Below are 22,494 nucleotides of genomic sequence, written 5' to 3'. Positions count from 1 at the left end.
GTTAAAGACCATCCCACCATTGAGCACATCTACACAGAGCATTGTTGCAGGAAAGCAGCATCCATCATCAGGGACTCCCACCACCCAGATCATGTTTTCCTCTCACTGCTACCATCAAGGAAGGTGGTACAGGAGCCTCAGGACCCACAGTTCAGGAACAGTTATTACCCCTCAACCATCAGACTCTTGAACCAGTGGGGATAACTTCACTGAATTTCACTCACTGAACTGTTTGCACAACCTATGGACCCACTTTCCAGGACTCTGCATCTCATTCTTGATATGTATTGTTTATTTATTATTATTCCTTTTCTTTTGTATTTGCAGTCTGCCTTTTACACATTGGTTGCCTCCTTCCTGTTGAGTGCCTTCTTCATTATGTTTCTTGGATTTACTTTGTCTGTTCACAAGAAAGTGATCCTCAGGTTTGTATACGGTGACATATTGTATGTAATTTAAACTTTGATAATAAACTATTAAATTTTTGATTCTGAAGCAAAATTGTGGTGCTGCCTTTTTATAATGTGCCTCGACTTTCTAGTTCAGGCTTGTTATACCAACTGATCTACAGTGCAATATGGCTACAGTTGTGCACAAGCAATCACCTCTTTAGATATACACATATATACACACACACACACACAACATGCCCTTCAGTGAGGTGGAATCAAATGTTCACTTATTAACTCAATATTAGATCAGCATGATTTTCAAACTTACAGGAGCAGTAAAAGCTATTTTTCCATATTACTCAAGAAATTAAATATAATATAAAGAGTGCAATTGATTATTTAACTATTCTGCCCCATTCTCTCCAATATAATGCTTAGCTGTTCTGTATCAATAGTTTTCCAACAATATGCCAGTTTCACAGGAACTTATTATGCTTTATTGCAGATGGTCATGCAATAATGGTTAGAAACATTTATTAAAATAAGCAGATTAGAATTTTGTGTTTCCACTACCATGTTTCATATACAAATGGCAGAAATAATTATGCCGTTTCCTTCAATTCTTTGGCCATAAATTGTATGAGGCCAAAACCCAGACTATTATGGTTTACTGCAGACCACCATGAAACAAGATACTTCCTCACTATTGAGCAATTGGTTCAAGGGAACTAATTTTTCGTTTATTGTTACATTAAGGATTCAGAACATATCCACTTTCCTCCTCCTGAATCAGCATGCATGAATCCAAAGGCAGGTTTACAGATTCTGTTCTTTCCTTCCCCAATGCTTGTACATCGCTACATGTGATTTTACAGTCCGTTCAATGTTTTAATGTGGCAGCTTAGCATTTTCCATAAGCTTTATGGTAGGTATACGAGTTGTTCAGGGGGTTCTCAATATATGTGTCCTTGATGCCATTCATTATTTCCCAGTTCTATTTGGCCAAACTTCATACAACTGATGTAAAAACATCAGAATATTAAGCATGAGTAAAAAAAAAAGTTCAAATTTACTTCGTTATCTTTTGCACTAGTTTTGAAAGCAGATTGTTGAAACAAGGCCTTTTTGTTAAGACTAGCAAAACCCCCAGGGGTAAACTGGTTACTACTGAAAGTTTTTACTAACTACACACACATTTTCTTTAGGGAGAGTCAAAAAGTAAACTCTCTCGTAGCTACAAGTAAAAGATACATTAAAAACTCTTGAATATAAGAGTTACTTCCATTTACAAAGAAACTAAACTCTGTACTAAACAAGAATGTTGGTACAATTTTTTTTTTAAAAAGAACTTCAGTAATTTAAAGTTACTGCAGTAGTTTTACAGATTAAAATGCTTGAATTTTGTAAAGAAAACTTTTTAATTGAAATTGCATGATATTTTTATCCTTATAAATTTTTATAAAGGAGAATGTAATCATCTTAAATGCTTACATTTAAGTTAATGGCAGATTTTTTATTTGGCAATAAGCAATATGTGAAAATTTAGAGTCTTGGAAAAACATCTGAAATGGCTGCAATTTGCGTTCGAATTATTGAACCCAAACTAGGGACAGTTATCCATGTCCGCAAAACTAACTTACAATACCACATACCATCTTCAGTGCTGGACTGGCAGAGTCAATACGATGCACAAGTTCTACTGCAGGATGTAACAATATCTTAGTAGGTTTTATAGTAGATTAAAAAGTCGACACAACATTGTGAGCCGAATGGCCTCTATTGTGTTGGTTGTTCTATATTCCATCTTTTACATGGCTGAATTGTTTTACTGGCTCAATATTTTTCTAAATCCAGTAATGGTTAACCAGATAATTAAAGAAATGACATTGCACCCAATTCTCTAACACTAGAAGCAGCACAGAATCACATCTATTTCGCTCAGTTCTGGCCATTGCAATTTACACCTAGTAATGCTGAACAGTGAAAGGAGCACAGATATATATATATATATATATATATATATATATATACACACACACACACACAAAGTATATTGGCTGCACAAAGTGGGCTCAGCCTGCCAATGAAGGTTAGCAACTTATAAAAATGTTCTTGGCTTGCAGAACAAAATAAATAAAAACCACAATAAGTCCCTGACCTCGCATGTGGGAGGGAAACTCTTTCAAGTTCAATACAACAGCCTGTCTCTATTTAGGCTTGTTTAGATCTATTCTCCGACAGCACACATGCTTCCCCCCCCTCCCCACCTCTCGTTTTGCTTTCAGTTACACTTGAGCTCTTTGACTCAAAGGGCCTGGAAAAGATTAAGTATCCGACTGCAAAGAAAGACTTGGCACGTATTCAAGTGTGTCTGGGATATTTTGGCAGTCCTAAACGCAAACGCACAAGTGGTGGGCCCAAACTGGGAAAGCAGAAATGAAATACTGAGCACATCAATGGGCTATATAACCAATCTCTGAAGCAAGGAGATGCTCATCAACAGATACACAAGGAGCAAGTTACGTTTCTTCCTTCACTATAATTCCCCAAGAGTCGTCGTTACACCCAAAGGTCCTAACATGCAACGGGACTGAAAGCAACGAAGATTAAGCGCTTGATTTAACTGCTGAATCAAAGCTGAGTAACTGCCAGGAATTAAAATGGGTAGATTTATTCATCGCTCTGAAATGATTACAAGGTTTATCTTAAAAAGGCGAGCCAGGTTGGTATGGTTAAAAAGCACACACTGTAGTGGTTAATACACGCTTCAGATCTCTGGCAAAGGAAGAGTTAAAGCTGCACTCCAATTTGGGGCCCACAGTGGTCGTAGGGTCAATACTTGTAAAGCTTCAAAGAGTTTATATCCTCCCAGCCTGACCTGCTCAGTGATCTGCACACTGTTTTGATTTAGCTCTCGCCAGTCAGACACTAGCACAACAAAACACAGCAATCTGCTTTGTTAAAAATTTTCCACAAAGAATACTACAAAGTTTGGCTCGACAGCTTAAAAAACAAGTCAAGCATTACCTGTAGCAAAGGCTTACTTACCGTAGCGAGGATCAAGCCTTGGGTCCAACCAAGATGTGGTCTTGTTTTTGTGGTTTATGTAGTAAATCTCCCCATCTGGGGTCATGCCTTGTTCCCAGCCTTCGGGAAGTGGGCCTGAACAAAAAGTAAAGGAATTTATGGTGGGCTGCTAAGCAGAGTGAAATATTGCAAGCTCAACAATTACATGACTACCAGAAAATAATAATAAAAACACCCTCCCAAAATTTGTTTAAAATGAAAAAAAATATCAAAACAAAGAAACTAAGTACTGCTAAATCCTTTAAGTTGTGTATTTAGGCAAAGGTGTTGCACACAACAGTATAAAGGCAGATTACTAGAGCATATCTTGTTGGAATTAATCCATACATAGCTTTGAGACTTGCAATATTCTATTCAGGTGCAGCCAGTGACTGAGCCCTATGGACTGGAATTAACTAGTATCCGCATATTCTGCAAATGAGGTCAAAGTTTCAATCCAGTTTATAGACTTGGGGGTAGAAACTGAGGGCTGTAAGGCCTTACTGATAAATGTTATCCTTTTAATAAGCATAACACAGTACTGCATTGTTTCAGTTTGGTAGAGATGGCCCATGCCATTTAACTCTTACCCATGGGGAATTGTCATCTTAAACTGACAAAAGTATGACCAGGTACCAAATGGAGCTCATTAGGAACTATAACAACTTGGAAAGGGAAGTAATGGGGGAAGGATAAAGAAATAAAAGATTAAAGCCCACAATTGTTGTAGTGGGTTTTAACCCTGCCAGACTGTTAAATAAACAACCTCTCAGTGCAAGTTGGTGAATAAAAAAAACCTGGAAGGAGTTTGAAGCTTTCTGAAAGAGAGGCATGCAATTTAAGTTCTCAGATACTCCCACAATCAACTTATTCTCCCTTTTTATCATAATGGGGTTATTAAAAATGTAATGTCTTAAAAATGCATGAAAGGATGCATTTTACCCAACAGTAGCAAAAATAACCGAAAAAAAAGTTGCAACTACCTACGCAATCCCTCTAGAAATTGTGCGTACAAATGCAGGGGTATACTATCGCAGAATGTTAAGTTTATTCAGCTGACTATAGATAACAGTGTCCGTATTGAAATATTAGCCGCATAGCATTAGAAGGAGTAATTTCACTAAAATGGCATTAATGAAATCCATCCCTTTGGGTCGGAGAGATGGGGAGTCAGAGCGAAGGAGTGAGAGAGGGGACAAGCAAGCTCACAAGGAGAAGACCAAAAAGCAAAATCTAACATCTAGTCATTGGCTCCAAAGTAGAACTGGATGGACAAGGAAGAATTGGATTTATTGAGATAATGATGTTCCTGCCTCAATACAATCAGCAGAATTTCAGAGAAGGAACAATCTGGGGAGATCTCATAATAATGAAATGCTTATATTCAGAATTACAGTGGCGCAGTGAATGTTGCTCAGAACAATCATGTTAAAAGTTGTTCCTTCTCCTGGTCAGTCATTCAAAAATCTGGTTCCAGAACCTGACTGAATTGCATGTTAGGGAGTGAGATGCTGGTAAAGAACATTTTTGTCTTCTGAAAATGCATTAATCACCCCTGTCTGCAGGATTTTCACTCAAGCATAACTGTGTAAACAGGTGGTTGTACATGGCATTAACTTGATACAGGTCCTTGCCTGAAAGGGGCAGTGCAACATTTTGTGTGTAGAAGTTTTCCATTCTTTTTGTTCCTGCTGAACAACTTATTTTAACGAATTATGCTTCTCAATGCTGCGTAATATTTGTATGCTTTTTAGATTTATTTTTATTTTATTTTATGGAGATACAGCATGGAATAGGCCCTTACGGCTGCACTGCCCAGCAACCCCTGATTTAACCCTCGCCTCATCATGGGACAATTTACAATGACCAGTTAACCTAACAACTGGTACGTCTTCAAACCATGGGTGAAAACCAGAGCACCAAGAGGAAAACCACACAGTCGTGGGGAGAACGTACAAACTCCTTACCAACAGCGGCAGGAATTGAACTGTTGCTGGTACTGTAAAGTGCTGCGCTAACCCGTGCCACCCAATGTTAGACCAGTCACATAGAAAGATTTGGTCAAAAACTACACAAAGACGATTCCTTTGCTCGCATCTTTGGAAACAGCTCTATTTCCATCTTTAAAATCTCTATTTTTCACTTTCAGGGTTCTTTTGAAGACCCTGAACTGCAGTTACACGCTAACTACGGTCCTTTACAGGAATTGGATCCGCTCTCGGGGTTCCATGACTGGCATTGCTCGGCACATCAAGGGCTTGGCCTAAGAGGGGCTCTGGAGATGGGCAGATCGAGGGTCGGTGTCACAACAGGAAACCCATGTGTCGTTAGGGGAGTCCGGATACCTGCTGTGTGCCTAGAGACCCAGGATCTTTGTGATCTTCAGGCACAGAGCTCGAAAAAAGCGACGTAATAGACTTTTATCATGAACCAGCGAGTTGTTTGTTATGTCTGCCCGCCCGCTGGGAAAATGGGAGACACCTCTTTCTCCCTTGTTAGGGAGAGAACCAGCGGTATGTCGAATACTGGGTGAAACGCAAAGTCTTTGGGGTAACTGCAAGTCTGTATCTTTGCTATTGCTTTGCTCACACTTGAGTGTTTGGTGGCGGTGCCAATGCCTTTTTTTGCCGGTGAGGGGGGGAGGGAGGGGATTGTTGCTCACTGCCACTTATGCGCAGGAGGGGGAAGCTGGGGGGGGGGGAGAGATGCTTTGGGGTTCCAACATTTAACTGTCATTCATTCTTTGAGGCACTCCTCTGTTTTCGTGGATGGTTGCGAAGGAAAAGCATTTCAGGATCTACATTGTATACATTTCCCTGACATAAATTGTACCTTTGAAATATCAAACACTAACCTAAAAAAAAAGTTATAACTTATTTCATACCCGAGGAGCAATTTTCTTTCCCTGAAATAAAAATGCTTACACTGTGCTAACTTGTTACCCTGACAGTATGAAACTTTCAATTTTACAGTATAAATATGGAAAGGCTAATTCAACTCAAAATTTGAACACTTGTTGCTCAGTAGCCCTTCTCAGCTTTACTGAAAACGGTTGCATTGAGAACATGCTAACGGTAGGGTGCATATATACATATATAGCTCTCTCAAACACAATAAAATTATCAGACCCTGTTATTGTGCCTGTACTTCAGTGGCCAAGTCCAAATCTTTATGTGTGAATATATATATATATATATATATATATTTATTTATTTATTTCCATCAGTACAAATCAACTCCCCACTGTTTTATCTTCTTTCTTGCAAATCTTCTCTCCTAAAATAAATTATGGTCCACAAGCCTCAAGAACAGCCTGTGATGAATCTCAAAATCTTTTGGACCAGTAGGGAATTAATTGGTTTGTTGAAATCCAATGAGGAACGTACAGTGCCTTTGAAAAGTATTCAGCCCTCAACTCTTTTCTGCCTAATTTTGTATATTTATATTGAAGTAAGAATATATTGAGGCAGGAATTTTTTTTTTAGCTATTCGACAAAAACATTGTGCATCACGACAAATCAAGAGAAAATCCAAAACCTGTCAACAATTTACTAAAAATTAAAAATGAAAATTGAGAGGCTGAAAAAGTATTCATTGCCTTTGTAATTTCTATGCTAACTTTCCTCACCCAATTTGTTGATGCAGAAAACACTGGACAACAAAGATTTTACCTCCTGAATACTTGTGGGTGGACCTTATGGATTTTGGGCTGCTGATCATGAAAGTCACCATGAAACTTCCCGATCAAACTTTTTAAAAAATTGCTTATATTTGTTATTTCTTTCAAATTAAAGTTAGAATAACTGATGCCAAGATTAAGGCTGGCATTTGTTGTTGATCCACAAATTAAATAGGCCAATGACAGGTAATTTGAAGAGCTTCTAGTGGGGCCAGAGAAAAGCGTATAGAAACCATTAAAGGACGTTGTTGAAAATTCTCTTGGTAACTACAGAACACCAAACTACATACAGCTGGCTGACGACAAGCTTCAAGCATATAATATCATTAAGCGCAACACGTCACTAAAGATTCATTTTCTGCATTCCCACTTAAGACTTCCTCCAGAAAATCTCGATGCTGTTGGTGACGAGCATGGTGAAAGGTTTCACCAGGACATTGCAGTCACAGAGAAATGGTATCAGGGCAACTGGAATCCATCAATGCCATCTTATTATTGTTGGGACACTTAAGTGAGAAGCCTCAGGCATCAAGTACAAATGAAAATCACCAAAACATCTTCAGTTTAAATTCAACTATTGCAAAGTGACAGCACCATTAGGCAACTACACATATTATATTCAATAAAAGTCACTTAGTTTCTCCAAATTCCTATGCAATACAAATAATCTGAAATTATATTTGTGTTCAGCTTCAGGCGGTCTATCAATTTTTAAAAAATTCCGAGGAAGACAACACTTCTAGAAAAATTTGTTGTCCAGTGGAATTGGAGGATCACTGGTTTTCAATGAATTCATAAGAATAAATAACCCCTCTCCCTGTAAAGTTCTACAGTATGGCAAATTTTCAATAGACCAAACCAAAATAAAGGCAAAAGAGAATTAAAGGCAAATCAGGGAAATGATAATAGGGAAGCATGTATCTGAGGAAGACCATCTCAAAGGTACTGAATATACCTCACAGCTCATTGCACTTCATCATGAAAAAGGGGAAAAAATATGAAACCACAGCCACACTGCCTAGGTCAGGCTGACCTCTAAATATAGTCATTGGAGAAGAATGGCACTTGTAAGAGAGACTACTGTGATGTCAACAGTCACTCCGAGTGAGCTGCAGAAGTCAGAGCCTGTAACTGGAGATGAAGTTCATAGCTCCACAATCTCTAAGGCCTTGCACAATAACCTTGTTTATGGAACAGTGGCAAGGAAGCTGCCCTGGCTACTAAATAAAAGCATATTCTTACCCGTAAAGACTTTGATAAGCGCCACTTACAAGATAAAAGATCTTGTGATCAGCTGAAACTAAAGTGGAACTCTTTGGCCTCATCACTAAGTGGTACATGAGGCAGAAGTTTAATACTGAGCATCAGCCAGATAACACCATCCCTACTGTAAAGTATGGTGGAGATAGCATCATGCTATGAGGATGCTTTTCAGCAGCAGGGACTGGAAATCCAGTCAGGATTGATGGGAAGATGAATGCTGCTAAATACAAAGATTCTGGATAAAAACCTGCTAGCCTCTGCCAGAAAGCTTTAAAATGGGAAGGAAGTGCATCTTTCAACAGGACAGTGACCCAATGACCCAAAGCACACTGCCAGAACCACCACAAAGTCACTTCAAATACAGAAAATTGATGTCCTTGAGTGGCTCAGTCAGAGTCCTGATCCTAAACCAACTGAACATCTCTGGCAAGACTTCAAGTTTTCTGTCCACCACCACAACCCAACTACCAGCTTCAGCAATTTTGCGAGGAGGATTGGGAAAATTTTGCTCCATCACCTTGTGCAAAGCTAATAGAGACTTCACCAAAAAGACTACTGGCTGTAATAACTGCAAGAAGTGGTTCAACCAAGTACTGAACAAAGGGGGATGAATACTTTTGAACTGCTGACATTTCAGTTTTTGAATTTTTAGTTTTCATGCTTAATAATTGCCCCTGTATTTTGGGGGGAAATACAGTATTAATGTGTAAAAAGAAGCATGCGATTCACAAAAAAAAAATTCTCAGTTAAATTGATCAAAATTCTTGGTTGCAATACTCATTGATGTGAACAAAGGGTTGGGGGCTGAATACTTTTACAAGACACTGTATTAGGTATTACTCTACATCTCATTGTTCTATTAAGGCTATCCAATCCACATTATGGTAAATAGCCCAGATAAAAATACAACATAATTTTATGATAGCCTGTTGCAGGAATCAGACTGCACATATAGAATAATTCGATACATCACACAAACCACATTAAATGTTTTTGGTAAATCTTCATTTAATTGTTCATCCATGCATACAGTACTTGTTTACATAGAACAGTACAGTACAGGCCCTTTGGCCCACAATGTTGTGCCAACCCTTAAACCCTGCCTCCCATATAACCCCCCATCTTAAATTCCTCCATAGACCTGTCCAGTAGTCTCTTAAATTTCACTAGTGCAACTGCCTCCACCACTGACTCAGGCAGTGCATTCCACGCACCAACCACTCTCTGAGTAAAAAACCTTCCTCTAATATCCCCCTTGAACTTCCCACCCCTTACCTTAAAGCCATGGACCTGTTCCAATGGGATGGGTTGCACCTGAACTGGAGGGGGACTAACATTCTTGCGGGAAGGTTTGCTAGTGCTGCTCTGGGGGGTTTAAACTAGATTTGCAGGGGGAGGGGGACCAGAGTGTTAGAGCAGATAGTGAGGCGGAGGAGGATAAAGGTCATGCGAGAACTGCAAGTATAGTGCATGGAGTAAAGCCAGGTCTAACATATAAAGAGGCTTTGAGGAAAGAGAAGCAGAATAAGTGGTGGAAAGGTAGTAAGGTAGAAGGGGTAAAGTGCGTGTACTTCAATGCAAGAAGCATCAGGAACAAAGGTGATGAACTGAGAGCTTGGATACGTACATGGAATTATGATGTAGTGGCCATTACAGAGACTTGGCTAACACCAGGGCAGGAATGGATTCTGAATATTCTAAAGGGGGAGGGTGAGCAGCCAGTTGTCTTGGTACATGTTGGTACCAATGACATAGATAGGACAAAGGAGGAGGTCCTGAAGAGAGATTTCCAGGAGTTGAAGCAGGACCTCCAGGGTAGTAATCTCGGGATTGCTACCTGTGCCACGTGCTAGCGAGGGCAAGACTAGTCGGATCAGGCAGATGAATGCGTGGCTGAGAGACTGGTGTAGGGGGTAGGGCTTCAGATTCTTGGATAATTGGGATCTCTTCTGAGGGAAGTATGATCTATTCAAAAAGGACAGGTTACACCTGAACCCGAAGGGGTCCAATATCCTGGCGGGAAAGTTTAACAGAGCTGTTAGGGAGGGTTTAAACTAATTTGGCAAGGGGATGGGAACCGGAATGATAGAGCGGAGGAAGGGGAAAACAGAAATAAATCTAAGATAGTGAGCAGTAAAGATGTCAGGAAAGACAGGCAGGTGATGGGGCAAATTTGTAGCCATTGGGATGAGTTGCAGTGCAATAAAGTTGCAGTGAAATCAAAGCAAAAAGTATCACATACTGGTCTTAAGGTGTTATATTTAAATGCATGCAGCATAAGGAATAAGGATTGAAGGGCTCCCTTTCAGAACAGAAATGCGAAGAAATTTTTTTTAGTCAGAGGGTGGTGAATCCATGGAATTTGTGGCCACGGGCAGCAGTGGAGGCCAAGTCATTGGGTGTATTTAAGGCAGAGATTGATAGGTATCTGAGTAGCCAGGGCATCAAAGGTTATGGTGAGAAGGCAGGGGAGTGGGACTAAATAGGAGAAAATGGATCAGCTCATGATAAAATGGCGGAGCAGACTCGATGGGCCGAATGGCCTACTTCTGCTTCTTTGTCTTATGGTCTTATGGAACAGGTCCCACCTTCCCTGGAACAAGGACCAATTGTCCAGAAACATGAAGCCCTCCCACTTGCACCAACTGCTTAGCCATGTATTTAGCTGCATTATCTTCCTATTTCTAGCCTCACTAGCACGCGGCATGGGTAGCAATCCAGAGATTGCAACCCTGGAGGTCCTGTCCTTCAACTTTGCACCTATCTCCTTAAACTCTCTTTGCAGGACCTCCTCCTCCTTCCTATCCACGTCATTAGTTCCTACATGGACCACGACATCTGGCTGCTCACCCTCCCTCTTGAGAATATTAAGAACTCGATCCGAGATATCATGGACCCTGGCACCAGGGAGGCAACAGACCATCCGGCATTCTTGATCTCTCTCACAGAACCTCTTATCTGTCCCCCTAGCTATCGAGTCCCCTATCACTACTGCTCTCCTCTTTTCCCTCCTTCCCTTCTGAGCTAAGGGTCCAGTCTCAGTGCCAGAGACGCGACCACTGCAACTTGTCCCTTGTAGGTCATCCCCACCAATAGTATCCAAAACGGTATACTTATTATTGATGGGAACGGCCACAGGGGTGCTCTGCTCATTCTGTCTATTCCCCTTCCCTCTCCCGACAGTCACGCAGCTACCTGTCTCCTGACTTTTAGTGGTGACCGTCTCCCTGAAACTCCTGTCTATTTCTGCCTCTGCCTCCCGAATGATCCAAAGTTCATCCAGCTCCAGCTCCCTAACTCGGTTTGTCAGGAGCTGCAGCTGGATGCATCTTTTACAGCTGTAGTCATCAGGGACAATTGTACTCGCCCTGACTTCCCACATACTGCAAATGGAGCATACGACTGCCCTAACTGCTGCCTCCATTACCTAAGTTAATTAGATTAATTAAAGGAGTTGGGCACATGGCCAAGTGGTTAAGACATTCATCTAGTGATCTGAAGGTCGCTAATTCGAGCCTCAGCTGTGGCAGCATGTTTGTGTCCTTGAGAAAGGCAGTTAACCACACATTGCTCTAGTGTCTATGCGAGGAGTGGCACCCCACACAGATTTCCAATCTGCACCTTATAAGGCATGAAAATGCCTGACGCAGGCCTCTCATGGTCTGAGTTGACATCCCCCGCCCCCACCCCATGTTCCCTCCCCAAAGGAGCTTACCCGACTTTACCTCACTGAGAGTAAGCTCGTCCTCAGCCTCTGCTCATCAAAGCCTCTCAAGCCAAAGCCTTCCTACTCCGTCTCCCACTACTCCGTCGCCCGCTCCTACGACACCTGCTCCGTTAATCTGCTCGCTTTTTAAACTCTCCCGCTGTTCTCACAGGCCGACCTTCACGCGCTTGCGCAATTGTGCCCCGTTCGTATGTTAAAAGTTACTTCAAATCCACATGAAAGAACAAGTAATTCTACAGCACTAAATTTTGTTTGCTCGTTATGTGCCATGCCATAAGCGATCATGTTCTTTCCGTGACCATGATTGTTCTTGGCAAATTTTTCTACAGAAGTGGTTTGCCATTGCCTTCTTCGGGTGACCCCAGCCATTATCAATACTCTTCAGAGATTGTCTGCCTGGCATCAGTTGTCACATAACCGGGGCTTGTGATATGCAACAGCTACTCATACCACCACCCATCACCGACTCCTATGGCTTCACGTGACCATGATGGGGGGCTAAGCAGGTGTTACCTGTAGGCTAATGGAGGGGAGGAGCACCTTACACCTCCTTTGGTAGAGATGCATTTCAACCCTGCCACCCATAGCATTAAATTAGAAATGTTATAAATAGCAATACAGAATTGTATATTTAAAGCACTACTTATTTGTACCTAGAATAAGCAAACTGATTTTCCTCCCTTTCTTATCATCTACACATCTCTCAAAGGCAGTGAAACACGCTGGACATTAAAACCTCAGCCAATGTCACCGTTCTTCATTTAAGAATCTGAAACTCACGTCAGACTGCAGTTCATGGACTGCAGCTCAGTGTTCAACACAACCACCTCATCCAAACATCAAGATTCAAGACCTGGCCTCTGTACACCCCCCCCCCGCCCCCCCCCCCCACCAACCCCACTGTGGCAGGATATTCCACTGCCTCATTGGCAGACCACAATGAAGACTGGCAATCTCCTCTATCAATGGCATGAATGAAAGAATGGCATCTCCTCCATGCTGATCATCAGCACAGGTGTGCCTCAAGGCTGCACGCCTAACCTCCTGCTTTACTCTCTATGCACATGATAACTTAGCTAAGCACAGCTCCAATGCCATCTTTAAATCTGCCAATGACACGACTGTTGTTGGATGAATCACAAGTGGCGATAACTCAGCTTTAGAGTGATAGGACACCTGTTGGAGTGGTGCTGCCACAACCTTCCGTTCAACGTTGGTAAAACTAAAGAACTAATTGTCCACTTGAGGAAAGGGAAGGAAGGTGAACATATGCCCGTCTACACTGGGGCATGGGCATTGGCACTGGTAGAAGTCAGCAGCTGAAACCTCTGAACAGATGCCTGTCCTTGACCTTGGCCCAGCACATACATGCACTCATAAGGAAAACTTACCAATGTCTTTACTTCCTTTAGAAGTCAAAGAGGTTCAACTTGTTACTGAACACTAACTAACTTGTACAGATGCACTCTGGAAAGTATCCTGACTGGCTGAATCGTGGTATGGCGTGGCAATTCAAATGCACAGAAATACAAGAGGCTGCAGAGAACTCTGCCCCATACATCACAGCCACATCCCTCCCCACCACTGGTAGTTACCTATAGGGGGCACAAATCGAGACAACATCCATCCAGCCGTGCCATCTTTTCACTGCTACCAACAGGCAGGAGGTACAGAAACTGAAGCCCAATCACTAATGGTTTAGCAACACTATGACCACCATAAACTATTTTGACTAACATTGCTCTTTTTGTTCTAACTAGATTCTTTCTTGTAAAAAAAAAACACGCATCATTTAGGTTTACTTTTCTCTTCAGAATGTTGCTTATATGATGGTGTACCTGTGATGCTGCTGCAGTAAATTTGTCACTGCACCCGTACATCAACCTTGCTGCTTCTTAGCATTTCTGTCTGTTTTTTTAACAAGGCCAAGTTGCTAGCTTAATGTCAGAAACAGACAGAAATGTCTAACCCAGCCCAGATGGGAAGTGCAGGGAGTTGGCCAGACTTGAACCCGGGGCCACTTACCTCGAAGTGCGATGCAAGGTGCCACTGTACTACCGGCTGGCCACTTATACACATGACAATAACAGAAAAAGCCATTGAGTTCACTTTTGAAGAGCTGATTAGCTTTTCCCTCCCACAGATTTTTGCTTTAATTTCTTGAGTTTGTTTCCACCGCTTTTTCATATTAACCACTTGCTGTGTCACGAAATCTCATTAGCTCTAATTTATGTTTTTTTTTCCTTTGGTTATAGAACATGACAGCAGAATCATCAGGCGTGCACCCTTTTAAAAATCCATGAAACTTTGATAAAATCCAAGAACACACTGCTGGTCTGGTCAGTTGTGTTGGCATTTTAGGGAATTCATAGTGGAACAATCATGAGCAGAAACTATAGTAATGTATGCTCAGTGGTCATTTTATTAAGTACACCTGCTCGTTAATGCTAATATCTATTCAGCCAATCATGTGGCATCAACCCAACAGATAAGCCTACAGACATGGTCAAGAGGTTCAGTTGTTGCTCAGACCAAACATTAGGTTGGGCAAGAGATGTGGTCTAAGTGATTTTGACTACAGAATGATTGTTGGTGTCTGACAGGTGGTTTGACCACCTTAGAAATCACTGATCTCCTGTGATTTTCACACACACAGTTTCAAGTTTAGAGGAAGGCGTGAAAAACAATAACCATCCAGTAGGCACCAGTTCTGTGGGCAGAAGTGCTGTGTTAGTAAGAGAGGTCAGAGGAGAATGGTTAGACTAGTTCAAGCTGGCAAAAAGGCAACAGTAACTCAAATAACTTCTCGTTATAAAAATGATGTGCAGAAGAGCAATTGCTAAACGCACATGTCAAACCTTGAAGTGGGTGGCCGGATTCCAGTCCTGTTCCTAATAAAGTAGCCAGTGTGTGTGTGTAACAAGGCACAATCAGCATTGGTTACAAAGCTCTCTTGAGCCGGCTCTACCATTCAGAATAATATCTGTTCTGATCTTTGTCTTCAATTGATCTTCCCACCCAGTCTCTATAAAGATTTGTGTGAATGATGTCAGGAAGAAAATAAAACGGATGTGCAGCAAATATCCTTTCCTCATCACTCTACCGCACCCCCCAATCAAATGTGCATCATAAAAGCTCCTACTAGTTTAAGTAATGCACAATAAATGATTTCAAAATGAACAACTACCAGAAGAAAATTGATAAATTTACTTCTATTGGTTCAACTGGTGACAAGGTTGCAGAGAAACACACACTGTCTGGGAGTTTTATATTACCTCAAGCGACAGAGGAAATGAGAGGGCAAGCTTTCCTAGCCGAGGTTAGTGGTTGCAGAGGAAACTGCTGGTGATCAGCCACTCTGACCAGAATCCCAGGCTCTCTCAAACTTGGTAGAAATGCAAGTCTTACTGAGGACAGACAGCATCATGATTGCAGCCAACGAGGCAAGTCTTGCTGAGATTCAGCAGCACCATGCTGGAGAAACAGACCTTTCAATCCCATGCCAAGTAAAACCTCACACAAGCTCAGAAGCTACACTGATTAAACAGGGGATTCTTAGCTTACAGATGTGAAGGAAAGGATTTGGCAAGATTACTTTACTCTTGTTTTACTTGCTTTTCATTAAAACACATGTAAATGGATGTTTAAGTGTAGCAACTTTCAAAGAACAAGTTGCATCTATTTCATGTCTTTCAATCTGCAAATGCTAGAAATATTTAAAAACTGTAAGATAGCATGATATTGTGCCCAACTCCAGGGTGAAGACATGAGATCAAAGCTGCAAGGGAGCTTCCTTTGGTTGTTGACTTAGGTCTGTGAAGCAGGTCCAGGAAGCTCCATCCCAACAGCCTTAAAAATGGAATTGGCAGTTATTTGAAAAGGAAGCAAAATAATGGAGGGAAAAGCTTTGGAATGGCCAGCAGCTGGTGAACGGGCACTTGTTCTTGCAAACATACAGAACAATGCTTTGTATGACCACAATGGAGCTGTCCTTCAGTGAGTAAAGAAAATTGTACCTACACTGGTCCATATAATCTCACTCAGTTTACTGGGAGGAAGAATAAAGATTCATTTCCTATTAAAGCCCACAACAGACCTGTTACGAACGTGCAAAGACCTTTAATAATATTAGATCTTCCAAACCGCCATGTTCGCGTTTTAAAGGCCATGTATCAGGTTAATCAGACTTTTATTGGTGTCAATAGTATCAGCAGATCTTGGAATATCCTTTGTGGTGGGGGAGGTGGAATTAAACCGCGGGTCCCTTCTTCACAGGACTCTCATCCAGTAAAGGATTAGATGCATCTTTCTGCATGAACTCCAACAAATGTAATCAAGATTTGTCAGAATGCAACAGCAATGGGAAATGCTGACCCTACAGCTGCTTGTTGTAAACTTCAGCTCCAATTTACTCCGACAATATCCTGAGAGGCAGATGGGATCACCTTCATAAAAGTCAAAAACTCCAACTGCAGTTGTCCATTAATTAGGGAATTGTTCCAGCAGACATTTGCAGGCTATGTCAAACCTTCAATTATTCTAACACTTTAATTCCACACCTATCGTATTCTTCTCCCTCTGGCAAAGTTGACATATTCAATCCATCCTTTGTCATTTTCAAGGAGTAAAGTAATTCCATTAAGCAGTCACATCTTTATTAATTTTGCCTTAAAACTAATAACAGGCCTTTGCACAAAAACAAAGCGGCACTTGTGCAATGAATAATTTTGCCAAGGAGTGGACCACAGATTTACAATCTACTGTAAATCCGACCAGCCACAGACAAGGTAGACAGCTCACTGCAAATGGCATTAGGCATAAAATATATTTTATTCAGGAGAGTCAGAGACTTTTTAATCAAGGATGTACAAAAAATGGTTTGGAGCTGCACTGTTCCGTGAGAAAGCATGGTTCGTTCTTGATCAAACTTCTAAACGGGAACACCCCCCCCCCCCGAAAACCAAGGTAAGAAAATTAAATTAAAGGTATGAATATGATTAAACTAGCATATATTTTAGAATATTTTACAACTTAAATCAAAGTACTGTAGATATAAATATTAAACTGCACAATCCAAATTATGGTAATATCAATGGATAGCAACAAAGAATTAAAGTGAAGATACTAAGCACTTGACAGTTGTAAAGCATAGATCAGTTTGAAGTCATGTATGACATTAACCATATTTGAACATTCCCAATGTACCTGGCGATTCTACCTGGGGGAAGTATGCCCAAATGCAACCGCAGCTCCTAACAGGCTGCAAAGCACTTTGAGCTGTGCTTAATCCCTCTATGAAACATACAGGAGGTAAGTAAAAAATGTCGACAAGTTAATCATACCACAGATACAGAAAGAAAGGAGATAACAGTACTGTGCAAGTCTTAGGCACATGATACAAAAATATTTCTGTAAAGCAAAGATGCTTTCAAAATAATGAGATGAAAAGTACAATGTACATTTATTATCAAAGTATGCCTACATCATATAACCTTGAGATTTGTCTCCTAACAGGCAGCCACAAAAACAAAGAAATCCAATAGAACTCATTAAAAAAGGAAGACTACCTAACATCCAACATGCAGAGAAAAAAAGAAATCATGCCCACAATGAAAGCAAGCAACATACAGAACTGAAGCTCACGAAAGTGGGTCCACAGCCAGTCCAGGAGTTTGTTAGTTTCAAGCCACAGCCTCAGTTCAGCGCAGAAACGACTAAACCCTGGGGAGCAGCGAGCTGAACCAGTTTCTAGATATCTAAATTTCAAAAAAAATTTCTAAAGTGCAGTAAACAGCAAAAAAACTAAATCAGTATTTGGTGTCACTACCCTTTTCCTTTAAAACTGCATCAATTGGCTCATATGTTGCTCTAAGCATCTTGGAGAACTTGCCACAGTTCTGCTGCAGATTTTGATTGCCTTGTTTGCTTCTGTCTCTGCAGGTAATCCCAGACAGCCTCAAACATTGAGGTCAGGGCTCTGTGGAACCTATACCATCTGCTGCAGAACTCTTTGCTCCTCTTTTCACTAAAGATAGTTCTTTATGACCTTAGCCTTGCGTTTAGGATCATCACCCCACTTCAGAATGAAGTTGGTACCTAACAGACACCTCCCTGATGGTGTTGTGTGATGGATGAAAATCTGCTTATACTTCTCAACATTAGTTCTGGCCGGATCACCAATTCCATTTGCAAAAATGCTGTCCCAAACCTGCAGGGAACCTCCACCGTGTTTCACTGTTGGCTGCAGACGCTCATCCATGTAGCGCTTTCCAGCCTTTCTAGGGACAAATTGTCTCCTGTCTGAGCCAAAAATTTCTAATTTTGCCTCATCAGTCCAGAAATGAAGACCACTTCTGATAAGACTACTTCAGACAGTGGAGGGGTGTACTTGGGTTCCATTTGTTTCTGAAGAGCGCAGAGCTGATAGCAGTGCTGGATTTCTTCCCGCTCAGAAGGGACATCAGTTTGACACATCTTTCATATACTGCACTCAGCTTCCATCATCAACCACTGTGTTTCTGTTCCTCAACATTGGCCATTTCTTTTTGCTGCTTCAGAAGAACTTGGACAGCACATCCTGAAACTCCTGTCTGTCACAAAATTTCTGCTCGGGAGAGACTTTACTATGCAGGATGATCACCTTGTGTCTTGTTGCTATGCTCACTCCTGCCATGATGTAAGAATTGATGATTTGAAGGTCAAACTGTCACATCTGCCACACCCTCACTTTTTAGTTTGGTTGTCCTTCGCCCAGCCTGGTTCCTTCTACACCCATTTGTGTTTCAATGAATCAGTTAGGTTCATTCAACTCATTATGTCATTGATCACTGGCACCCGTTTGTTCTCTTTGTTTAATCATGCACTGGGCTAAATACCTACAAAGTCATCAAATTTTTATTTGAAAAGTGGTTGAGTACTTAATGCTACTTTTTTGAACAAAATACAAAAGTTTCTCTGTAACATTTAACTTTTTGGAAAATGTTGTTTGGAAATCTAAAATTAGCTCTTTTCTGCTGACACACTAGGGCAAAAGATATAGTAGTAGTGCAGGTGGGGGGGGGGATTGTCCAATGTGTCTATAGGGGCAGAACATGAGAATAAGAGGGGGGCAATCACTCTGTGGGGGTTATACTATACAGAATTAGTGGAAGAGCTATATAAGAAACATTTCGAATGTTGAAAGGCATGGACAGAGTGGATGTGGCAAAACTGTTTCCCATGGCGGGGGAGTCTAGTACAAGAGGGCATGTCTTAAGAATTGAAGGGCGCCCATTCAGAACAGAGATGTGAAAAAAATTTTTTTAGCCAGAGTGTGGTGAATCTATGGAATTTGTTGCCACGGGTGGCAGTGGAGGCCAAGCCATTGGGGTATTTAAGGCAGAGATTGATAGGTATCTGAGTAGCCAGGGCATCAAAGGTTATGGTGAGAAGGTGGGGGAGTGGGACTATATGGGAAAATGGATCAGCTCATGATAAAATTGCGGAGCAGACTCAATGGGCCGAATGGCCGACTTCTGCTCCTTTGTCTTATGGTCTTATAAGCAAATAGCAGAAGTCTGTAGGAGCAATAAGATTATAGTACTGTGAGATTTTAATTTTCCCAATATGGTTTTGTGCAATGGGCGCAGAAAAGGCAGAATTAACTGTGTTCAAGTTGTTTTTGCGGACAGGGAAAGCACATTGGGAGCAGTAAACATAATTCAAGGTAGCTCTTGGAAAGAGAGGAGAGGCTTGAATTGGGTGTGGGGGAAGGGGTTTGGGGAGCTTGGTTTCAATAGCATAATCTACAGGGGAAAGTAGATTGGAAGCCTACGCTTGCAGGTGAAACAATTATTGATAACTGGGTGCCTTTCTAAGAGTGCACAGCCAGCATATTCCAGTAAGTATGAAAAGCAAAGGTGGCATGATGTGGAAACCTTGGGTGATGAAGGATATTGAATATTTGGTCAGGGTACAAAAGAAGGTGTATGACAGACTTTGGCAATTGCAATTGAGTAACTCACGAGTAAAGAATTTAAGAATGGAATTAGGAGGGCAAGGAGGGGCCATGAAATATCCTTGGCAAGTGAGATTAAGGAGGATGATAAGGTATTCTGTAAGTGCATGAGAAACCAAAGGATTTCCAGGGAAAAAGTGATTCACCTTAAGGATCAAGTGGGAATGTTGTGTGGAGCCAGGTGATGTGGAAAGGTCCTAGATGTATACATCTCACCTGTATTCATCGTGGCTGTGAAAAATGACTAGTTTAGGGTGAAAAGTGTGGATAACCCAGAACACATCAAAATTAAGAAATACTAAGTGTGTGATGTCATGGAATACTTAGGGGTGGATAAATAACCAATGCCAGAAGAAATCTATCCAAGGGTGTGATAGGAAGTGAGGAGACAGCTTGCTGGACCCCTAAAGATGCCCCCTAAAGCAGCAGGTGAGGTTTCAAGATTTCGTCAGATAACTAATGTTGCTCCTGTATTTAAAGTGGGCAGCAGTAGTAAACCTGTAAATTAAAAGCCACATGAGAGATAGGATTTTCTTCCATAAGTTCTCCAAGCAATAGAACTGAGAGATAGGATTTTCTTCCATAAGTTCTCCAAGCAATAGAACTTACCTATATTTGGAAAAACAGGGGCTAATCAGTAATAGTCAGCATGACCTTGTCTGATGGAAATCCCACTTAAATAACGTGAATTTTAATTTGGAAGAGTAACTAAGAAAATTGAAAGCAATGCAGTGTATGTTTGTCTAACTGTATTTTAGTAAGGTCTGTGGATTAGTGCAAAATTATTTTCTCAGTTTAACTTTTCCTATGCTTGCTTGAATTTACATGTAGTCACCCATACAACTGTTCCGTGAATTTTCTAGTAATTGCAGTATAGATGTTTCTGTGATGTTCTAGTGTTTCTACAGCCAATGTCACACCACTTGAATACGGCTACTTCATAGGTTACTTATCATGGAGGTCTATATCTTTCTATTTTGAGCTAGTTTTTAAATACAAGATGGCTGTGACTACTTTGCTCTGTTTTTGCTTTGTTCTTATTACACTTAATAAATGGCCTTCACCTCCCAAGTGACTTCAGAAGAACATCCAGACCACAAAATCTCCAGATGTAACAGAGCCTACAATGTAGGCTCATCCAGATGATTATGGGACATGGGATGCAAGGCTGATCAATTGGATCCAAAACTGACTTGATGATACGATACAAAAGATGGCAGGTGGAAATAAGCTGTGATCAGTGGTGAAGAACAGGATATAGTGCTGGGATCCTAACTATCTGTGATGCATGTTAATTACATAGATGTGACTTACGGAGGAGGTCTGCAGATGGCATGAAAATTGATAGTGTTGTGGATAGTGAGGAACGTTGTCCAAGGCTAAAGCTGCACAAAGATCAGATGGAAACTTCTAGAGTGGTAACACATGGAATTTAATTTTAAAGAAGTGCAATAGGACACATTTTGGAAAGCTGAATAGGAGTAGGACACAAAAAGTAAATGGTGGGGTGCTAAGGAATGTTGATGGATAGAGGGATCTGGACTTCAGTCAATATTTTCCTGAAAGTGGTAACACAGGCAGAACTAATATGGCATGCTTGCCTTCATACTTTAAACCATGAAACAAAGGCAGAGATGTTATATTGCACCTTCATAAAACACTGGTTACCACACGAAGCTCTGGTCATTGTGTTCTAGGAAGGATGGAGATGCATTGGAGAGCATGCAGAAGATTCACCAGGTTGATGACTGGATTGAAGGACCTTGGTTATGGGGACAGACTGGATACACTAGGTTTGTTTACCCTGGAGAGAAGGAGAAAATTGTAGAAGCATATGCATTAACATTGAAAAGCACTAAATCGGCAAGGCATAGTAAGATACAGTCCTATTAGAGTTAAAGGCAGATAGATAGTTCAGATAGGGAAAAAAAATCAGCGTGGTTCCTGTACTCTATGACTCCATGGTGTAAGAGAGGACAGGAGAAAAATAAAGTGAAAATTTTGCTAGGTACAGGTACAAGTACAAGGTTTTCAGTACATGTAACTGAAGCTAGGCAAAAAAGTGAAGTTCAGATGTTTCACCTTCAGAACAGCACAAGTTTGTTAAGAGGTAATTAGAATCTTTCATTGCTGCACTACTACAGGTATGTTTTCATCTCAAAAATGATGCAGGAACAAATAACTCAAAACAGAGTAACTCAAACAACCAACTAGAAAACAGGAAACACATGAGATTCTACAGCTGCTGGAAGTCCAGAGCTACACACACAAAAATGCTGGAGGAATTCAGCAGATCAGGCAGCATCTAAGCAAATGAATATAGGGTCTCACTTTTCTAGCCAAGACCCTTCAGGACTGGAAAGTGGTGGTG

At 41.1% G+C, this 22,494-nt stretch overlaps 1 protein-coding gene across 4 annotated transcripts in view; it reads right to left on the bottom strand.

Annotated features, from left to right (window-relative positions):
* The window catches only part of yap1 (Yes1 associated transcriptional regulator), a 157,428-nt gene that overhangs the window by 50,981 nt on the left and 83,953 nt on the right, over positions 1 to 22,494 (bottom strand). For 2 of the 4 annotated variants that reach the window (XM_072263458.1, XM_072263459.1), the window contains exon 3: positions 3,441 to 3,554. The exons of the other annotated variants lie outside the window; for them this stretch is intronic. In XM_072263458.1, coding sequence (XP_072119559.1) covers positions 3,441 to 3,554 — 114 coding nt within the window. The remainder of the gene's footprint in view (positions 1 to 3,440; positions 3,555 to 22,494) is intronic. 4 annotated transcript variants of the gene reach the window in all.

This window comes from Mobula birostris, chromosome 7 (assembly GCF_030028105.1).
Source record: "Mobula birostris isolate sMobBir1 chromosome 7, sMobBir1.hap1, whole genome shotgun sequence".
Taxonomy (NCBI): Eukaryota; Metazoa; Chordata; class Chondrichthyes; order Myliobatiformes; family Myliobatidae; genus Mobula; species Mobula birostris.
The sequence above is the reverse complement of the archived record's forward strand: the minus strand, read 5'-3'. Positions and strand labels throughout refer to the sequence as shown.